The sequence below is a fragment of the Eupeodes corollae genome, chromosome 3 (assembly GCF_945859685.1).
Source record: "Eupeodes corollae chromosome 3, idEupCoro1.1, whole genome shotgun sequence".
NCBI lineage: Eukaryota > Metazoa > Arthropoda > Insecta > Diptera > Syrphidae > Eupeodes > Eupeodes corollae.
The window spans coordinates 119583591-119591822 of record NC_079149.1 but is presented as its reverse complement, the minus strand read 5'-3'; the positions used below and the strand labels follow the sequence as shown (position 1 = coordinate 119591822).

Genomic DNA, 8232 nt, shown 5'->3' with positions numbered 1-8232 from the left:
TTCAGGGGACCTTAAATCTCATTTCAAAAAGATTTAAGATTTTAAAAAACAGTTCAAAATCAAATTTTGAAGATGGGAACAAATTGAGGGCAATTTTAAACACGATAATTACTACCACTCCTTCTATATCCGAGTTGATATTTTCAAAGTAACTAAAAACAAATACTTAATTTCTTTGGATATTTCTAAAAGATATCCATTAAAATACATCACAGTAATTTGCTAAGCGATTTATCATCAACTGTAGGTTTTCTGGTGATTCTGACAACAGGACAAGGTCATCAGCGTACAGTAGCCATTTATAACAGAATCAGATATTCGTATTCCTCCAGGTAAGGCTTCCTCTATGTCATTTATGAAAAGCGAAAACAACAAGGCACTGAGTGGACAACCCATCCCAGACTGCTGCATTAGTTCCAGTATACATCGCTTTAATTACTTTCAAAAACCTCGAAGATAGACCCAATTGTGAGAGCTTATAGAAGACCGCGCTTCTGTTACAAGCCGCTTTGAAGTCCACAAAGAAAAAATAAACATTTTTGTTCTTAGCTTGAAAAGCTTTTATGATTGATGAAAAAGTGAAGATCTGTTCTATTGTTGAAAAGTTTTTTCTAAATCCAGCTTACAGATCCGACAGAATGCTTTTCCTTTCGATCCATTTTTCAAAACGATATACCTCGGTAATTTTCAACGATGTATAAGGGACCCTTTTTGTGTATTGGACAAATTACCGTCTTCTTGAAAGAAAAGGGGATTTCAGTATTTGAAAAGATTTTGTTGAAGAATTCACCTGGTGCCTTTCTATTTTCGCTTTTTCCAGTACATCTTTTATTTCTTCTAGCTAGTATTTCAAACTCAGACCTACTTCACTAACCTCTACCTTCAGTTCATCGTTCAAAAACCCTAAAAACAATTATTTCCTTCAAAACACTCCTCGGGCAAGCCCATAACGATTTGTATTTTATTTTGTAAAGATATATTACTTGTTTTTTTTTCTAATTTGACAAGGAACCCTTTAACAGAAAAAATTAAATGGAGTCCTGCAGAAAAAAAAAAAACAAATCACAGAGTAATAAAATTCAGCTTACAGCTGAATGAAAAAACATGATCAACTGTCATTTTGACATAAGTAGACTTTACTTGATAGTTATGGAGATTTCAGGAAGGCAATTTGTTTGCAGCTGGTCAATCAGATGCTAGAAGCTTGCCTTACATTCAAGTCCCTTATGTCATCTGAACCTGCCAATTTTCTTTATACCTAAAATAGCAACTTAATTTGTTTAAATGTGTTTATCACAAGAAATAATAAATTATCACATCTTACTCAAAAACATTTCTTATAAAGAAAGCAGTTAGTAGTTAAATTTCAAAATGATAAAATGTCCACAATAAATAAAACTAAAAATGTAGGTTCATTTAGGTATCAATCAAGTCTTAATACTGTTTGAATAATAAATGTTTCATTGGCGTTTTAATCAAACTTCCGAAAAATCAAATTTCGAAACCATTTTAAGTCTAGTCTTTTCGTATAACTAGTTTTGAAGAAGATCGATTTAGATTGACATAGAACGATAATAAAATATATAAAATGTGATGAAAATTAACTACATATCTATTCAAATCTAGCAATTAAATTAATTTAAGAATGTAGAATATTTGAGATATCAACTTATACAAAGTTTTTTCTCAAATTTTTGGCAGAAAAAAACGAGACATTATGATTATATTTCTGAGAATACAGACATTAGAAATATAAACTGGGCAAATGTAATAACGTGAACAACTTTCAGCTGTTCACAAAAAGCGGAGAAACATTTAAGCTTCAAAGTCAAAATTGTTGTAAGATAAAACATTAAATGGACAATTCAACTGATTTGTCGGACCTAGCAAATCGGTCATCTACAAAACGAGAACCAAATAAGTCAATTTTGAAGTTTATAAAAATAGATAATAATTAGCTTCTAAAGTTCGGAAGCAAATAGCTTCTTCATCGTCTAATATGTGCAGAACATCCTCAAATACAATTTTAACTAACATTTTGTATCTTTATGTTTACCAACAAATACAAAAAGTTGAAATCAATTTTCAAGTTTCTTGAAATTCAACCATGTGTTGAATCAGCAGTTCTGTCAGATACCTACATACCCCAGAAATTCTTGAATACCTTTGGATTCCTATTTTTGACATCTCAGCTGTTTTTGACCAGCTGTTATTTTAAACGTAAAACACTAACAAAAAGGTATCCTGATACCCTATCTGTCTGAGATTGAACTCAACCAATGAGTCTACCCGTTTTCAGATTTTGATAAATATGCTGCCGAGGGAATTAAATGTCAACTTTGACATATCATCATACTAAAAATGTCAAAAACCAATCCGAAGCCTACATAACTCATTCATTGACTTTTGTTGTCGGAATGTATAAGTACATATCTTTAATGGATTAAATTTAACTTCATAAAATCTTTTTGACAGATATTTGAAACCTTAAAATACTTTTCAGTCAAACCAAAAAACATATAAAAATGACAAATGAATGTTTCTCAAGATCTTAATTTCGAAAACGGATTTTAGCATAGGAATTCGCATAAAAAATCTTTTCTACAAATTACTTTTTATTGTGAGTTTTTATTTTTAGACACTTGGATTCTAATTTTCAAATACTTTTTTGGAGTAAGAGTTTTTTAGCAGTTATCAATTGCTATATGCTTTGTTTGTTTTACCATTTCATAATAAACAGATTTACTCTGAGTTAAGAACTTATTATTATTAGAAAAATTATTTGTATAAAATTAAGCCTGAGACTATTGACAATTGAGAATATTCAGCGCGTTATTGCAGATAAACAGTCTCAATTGCTGCAAAAAGTATTCGAATTCTAAATAAGTCTTGATTTTTCAAATTCTTTTAAAAGTTGAAAAATGTATTTCCAACCGTTATTGCAATTTTCGGTTAAATAATTATTCAACAACCCATCATCCACAATCCACGTTTACTTTGACAGTTCTCCTTAGCCGCAAGAGCGCTCACTACGGTATAATACTTCAACTTCAAGAGAATGTCATAATTGTTTTTATTTTCGTTTTTGTTTCGTGTCAACATAAATTTATGTTATTTTTTTTAATTTAGTTTATTATCTTTTATGTTTATTCATATTGTACTTTATTTAACTTAAGTTATGTTTCATTCCGTTCTCATCGTCTAAATTGAAAAACGAAAACAATTCGTGCAATAGAAAGACCTTCTCCCCTATTCGATTCAATTATGTTAACTCTCCTCAGTGAATGTCACTTCTGGACAAATCGGGACGAAATTCACATAAAAGACACCGATTACGGAGCCTTCAAGTACCTCCGTTCGCGTGACATCGATCCCGAAAATGTCCTCCAACTGGCCAAACGCGAATACGCTGAAAATCGCGACTGCCAAGTCGTCCTAAAGAACCACAAAACTTCGCGCCTCAAAGACAACATTAAGAAACTCGATGAATTCCTGCATACCCAGAAAATCATCCACTCCGAATGGCGAACGGGCTCGGTGCTGCTGATGCTCTTCGCCAACGGAGTCATTTGTCATATCTCGGTGGACATCTATGTCGGTGACATCCTTTGCTTGGCATTCGACAAGTACCTTATTGGGAAGCTAGCTGCTGACGTGATCACCGATGGTGAGAAAATTGCACATTGCAACCGATTTCTTTTTTTTTTTTTTTTGAGTGTGTGTTTTTCTTTTGTTCATACTTTTTGTTCACCTTTTTCGCTGCTGATTAGCAATTTTCACACCTCAGCACATTGTTCTGGCGTACAATACAAATCAGGTGACGGTGGTTCACCTGCAGAAGCCAAATATGCAACCAGCTGTGCCTGAGAAGATTGTCAATATGGACCCAAAGATATTTCACGTTCTCATACCAGGCACGGCGGAGAGAAAGCTTTCCCGCCGACTGGCTGTGAATCCGAGTTGCGATTTGATTGCAATTTGGACCAAGAGCTCACAGAACGAAGTCTTCCCATGGCGACCCACAGTCAGGGATCAGGATCGAGCCAATATTCATGTGTTCAAGTTGAAAAAGTAAGACACGATCGAATTCTATCGATTTGATGTGGGGAAAAATAATTTGTATGTTTTTGTTGCAGTTCCCAATTGGAAGCGATTTCTTACGCCTGGTCAGAGAATGACCCACTGCGAGTGGACTTCCTGCGTTCTACAGGAAATCAGATCTTCATCATCGAGGAGAAGGTCTCAAGGAAGGGCGAAGTCAGTGCAGAAGTTTGTTCCTATGAACTAGGCGAGGGAAAGATGCAACGGGCGATCATCACCTCCATCCCCATGGGTACCCAAATCTGCTCCTTCGAATTCAGCCCCGACCAGGAAAAGCTATTTCTCGGAACCATCGATCGCTACGTGTGCATTCATGATCTTGTCAAACAAACAAGTCGGTTTCTTCCGAAGATTGAAATTGTAGGCTATTTTAAAAACTCTTTTAAGGATCCCATTGACAAATATATATTTTTTTTAGATTCCCACAAAGTGTACCTGGCATGCGGATTCCAGTCTCATCATGGTGGGCAATGACACCGCTCAGTTCCAGTGCTTCGATGTAGCCCTGCAGCCCATCGCCAACCAGCTCATCAGTGAGGTTGTGACTCCGGTTAATCTGCTCGATCTGTCGCACTACTTTGCTATCCAACCGATGCTCCTGGACATGAACTTCAGTCGCAAGCCAGAAGTACACAATTTCCCGTTCCCATTTGCCCAGGCAGACTGCTTTCTGCTCCTGGTCTTTGACAACGGTCCTGTGGCTTGTCTGAGATTTGTTTGTGGAGCTGGAATGGCTGGCGACATCCACAACTCTGGTCTTACAGCTGACGTCATACTGGATCGATATGTGTCGATGAATCATTTGGAAAAGGCTGTCAATCTCCTGCAAGCCCTCAACTGGGAAACCTACGGAGCCATGTGTCTGCTGTCGCTGCATAAAATTGCGAATTTCGTCTTCATCCAGAAAGACCTAAAGCGAAATCGACTGGAGTGCCTAACCAACGCTCTGAAGACTTTCACCGATGGTCTGAGCGAGGAGACAAAGGACGAGTTCAGTGACCAAGTATATGACATAAAGAGACGCTTCTTCTTCTTTCTACTTCGGTTTGTGTGATTCATCTTTCATTTAGATAATTTTCTTTATATGATGTTCTCTATTTTTAGGAACAATCTCTATGCGGAATCCTTCGAGGTCGCCATGGACATCGAAGACTATGACCTCTTTATGGATCTCTTCCATGCGACACGCACTATCCCCGAGCTGATTGAACTCTCGCATGAGGCATATGCCCAGGCGGAGATTCTCTTCGATGAGAGCTGCTCGGGAAGCAGTGACTTGGATTCATCCTGCTCAGAGTCTTCATCGTACTCGGATAACTACCAAAACAACCAAAAACCAGGACCCACCGTCAGCAGTCATCGAGTGATGGGTCAGTGGAAGCACGAAAAAGCTGTGAGCACCCTGAAGAACTACGTTCCCCCACTGCCTTCATTCAAATCGAAAATCTACAACGCGGAGAATATAAAGATAAACATTCCAAAGCCCGAACTGAGGATATCCACGTCGGCGGACTTCAATTCTCCCAGTCGAACAGCGACTCTTGCACGAACGAAGAAAGTCTCCACAAGTCAACAGCTTGAGTTGAGGCAGGACGATCAACTACTTACGAGTCGAAACTCTGACTATGGCTATCATGTGGAGCCCAACAGGTGGGCATCGTCTTTGGCGAAACCCGAGCTTACAATGGTGAATCCTGATGTGCCGTGCACCAGTAAGGCAGCCAATTTGCTAAGGAACTCTCAGGTCTCTCAGATCTCCCAGGAGAACAACACAGACTACAGAAACGAATCACCTCAGGAGTACTTGATAGAAGAGACCTACATGCCACGACCAAATCTCTCGAATTTCGGGAGAATTTCCCAAAACATTGCACCCCCATTGCCTGATTTGCGTCATTTGCAAATTTCCTCACCTTCCTCCCATGACATAAATACATCATCCACACAGTGGAACCAAGTGCCAGATCAGACGCTGGGCATCCCCATGATACCCAATGCCCCCACCCATCCATATATGCCATCCACATCCCATAATATTCTTCCTCGTGCCTCAACACATTTAACTGGAAATGATGCTTCTATTCCTGCTCCTGCTGCTGTTGCGAGTGGTGTTAGTTCCCCACGTATTCCAGATCACAATGTCTTCCAACCGAAGTTCTATCAACATCCATTGGTCTCGGTGACGATACCTCCAACGACGATGTTCACTCCTATCGACGAATTGCCCGCCCGTTTGCCGATTCGAAAGCCAACTGCATCGATTCTCTCGAATGGATCCAGTTTGGTATCTAATAACACACTTGGATCGAATGTGAATCCTGTGAATGGAACAATGACAACGAAAAAGGACCCAGGAGAAAAAAACAAAGTCAAGTTCTCAGATACGGTTCAAGTTGCTGTGGTTCCTGTGAGTTCTAATTTTTTGAAATTTATATTTTCTTGGTTTACTTTATATGATGGTTTTATTTTTATTTAAAGGAAATTCCCCGCAAGGAAAAACCCTTGCCACCAAAGCGAAACGGACACACCCGGCCAAGGAATCTTACAAATCCCAAAAAAGAATTAGCCGACAGCTTGCCTCTGTGTCATCCACATGATGATTATCTTAAAGACTTTGATCCATTACCAGGTAAGGATTTATCATGGTCTTTTGGCTATGACATTTTTTGATGGTCTCCAATTTTAGAAGAATCTTTACCAAGGATGTCAAAATCTTCATCATCCTCGGGGAAAGATAGTAAATCACAATCAAATGAATCAAAGAGTAATCCGTCCATAAAAGTTGTCCACTTTGGAGTGGTTTAGACTTAGTTTGTATGTTTTTTTACATTCCGTCCTTTTTAGCAGTTAGAGAAAGCTTTAAATTAATTTTGTTACTTAAGTTTTTTTTGTATATTTCTACGAAAAGTTCAACAATTTCCGTCCTGTACAGAAAGTAAATTATTTAAATTTATATAATAAAAATAATTTTCTTATCAAACTACGAACAAATGTTTTTATTTTATTAAATTTTTCCTAAATCGAAAGACTTTACTTTTTCTTTGAAGATTGCATTTCTTCAAGTTGTGCCTTGAGCTCGAGTAGGTCTTTGTCGGGTACGTATCTTTTTTCCTCGCAATCGTCATCGTGTTCCTGAACCGATAGATTAACACCCTCTGGAAGAGCAGATTGTGCAATTCGCAGGAAGATGGGATAAATTGGAGCATCGACGTCGCTAATTTGCAAATTTCTCTCGTACATGGTTAGTTTGTATTCGGCATCGATTACTGTAGAATTCGGTCGAAATCTTTGGACTTTCGATTGTTGAGGTGGTAGAGCATAGCTTTAAGGAGGAAATTTGTTGCTTAAATGGTGTCTTGAGAATGTTTAAAAGACAGACAGGGGGTCTTACCAGTCAGAAACATCTAATTCCAAGTATTCGGCGACACTGTGAAGGAATTTTTGATAGGATTCCAAGATGGGATAGTCATAGCCTTTAATTGAGACATTTATGCTTTCATATTGAGGGTATTTGGGTTTTAGAGACTGAAATGTAGCTTGGAATTAGGAGATTTAAGAAAATCTAGACGAACAACTTACATCTAAATAATCGGGTTCAAAAATAGTGAATTTTTTTGTTGAAGATAATCGACTTGGAATCGATGGCATTTGTTGGGCAAGAAACCTTGAGGTGATGGGTAATATCTAAAGTTATGTATAATTCAAATTATCAATTTTTATTCATGTTTTTCTAAAGAGAAAATACCTTTTTAAACATTTTTCTCGAATTTGAAAAAGAAATTCAGATGAAAATAATCGGGGTTATGCAAGTGTCAAAAATTGAGAAATGTCAAGAGGGATTTTGGTGTGTGTTTATTTTGATAATTTTCTCTTAAAGTGGTGCCAATAATCCTTTTGTTGTTCTTGCTTACATTTATATCTTAAGCTGATTACCAACTTGTGGTCTTTTGCAAAAATCAGAAATATTCTCTGAATATGCTTACATTAAATGTTTCAATTTGCATGGTACTTAAAACTTTTTAAAAAATATTGTAATTTTAAAGACAGATTTTTCAAAAAACGTGAGTTGGAAAAATAATAATTGGTCTGACGTCAATATGATACTGCCTTTGAACTAAAACACTTGCTTCG

At 37.2% G+C, this 8232-nt stretch overlaps 2 protein-coding genes across 3 annotated transcripts; one reads left to right on the top strand and one right to left on the bottom strand.

Annotated features, from left to right (window-relative positions):
- Nucleotides 1-3064: 3064 nt before the first annotated feature.
- LOC129950017 (WD repeat-containing and planar cell polarity effector protein fritz) lies at nt 3065-7084 on the top strand. Of its 2 annotated transcripts, none has more exons than XM_056061778.1 (7): nt 3065-3667; nt 3771-4071; nt 4137-4461; nt 4520-5145; nt 5206-6508; nt 6580-6730; nt 6791-7084. In XM_056061778.1, exons 1-7 carry the CDS (start codon nt 3265-3267, stop codon nt 6904-6906), a joined length of 3225 nt encoding a protein of 1074 aa, XP_055917753.1. In that variant the 5' UTR covers nt 3065-3264; the 3' UTR covers nt 6907-7084. The 2 variants fall into 2 exon arrangements, with proteins under 2 accessions (XP_055917753.1, XP_055917752.1); XM_056061777.1 differs by having other exon boundaries at nt 3066-3667; nt 6788-7084.
- LOC129950018 (39S ribosomal protein L48, mitochondrial) lies at nt 6966-7963 on the bottom strand. Its single transcript, XM_056061779.1, has 4 exons — nt 7847-7963; nt 7681-7785; nt 7493-7626; nt 6966-7423 (listed from the first exon to the last, which is right to left on the bottom strand). Exons 1-4 carry the CDS (start codon nt 7856-7858, stop codon nt 7132-7134), a joined length of 543 nt encoding a protein of 180 aa, XP_055917754.1. The 5' UTR covers nt 7859-7963; the 3' UTR covers nt 6966-7131.
- Nucleotides 7964-8232: the final 269 nt, after the last annotated feature.

Excerpts from the sequence above, each read along its gene's own strand:
- LOC129950018 (XM_056061779.1), bottom strand. Across the intron at positions 7,627-7,680 it reads TTGAACCCGATTATTTAGAT|TCTCTAAAACCCAAATACCC; the intron begins GTAAGTTGTTCG and ends GCTACATTTCAG. Across the intron at positions 7,424-7,492 it reads GAATTAGATGTTTCTGACTG|CTATGCTCTACCACCTCAAC; the intron begins GTAAGACCCCCT and ends TCCTCCTTAAAG.
- LOC129950017 (XM_056061777.1), top strand. The coding sequence starts at position 3,265 with ATGTTAACTCTCCTCAGTGAATGTCACTTCTGGACAAATCGGGACGAA. Across the intron at positions 3,668-3,770 it reads TGCTGACGTGATCACCGATG|CAATTTTCACACCTCAGCAC; the intron begins GTGAGAAAATTG and ends GCTGCTGATTAG. Across the intron at positions 5,146-5,205 it reads TTCTTCTTCTTTCTACTTCG|GAACAATCTCTATGCGGAAT; the intron begins GTTTGTGTGATT and ends CTCTATTTTTAG.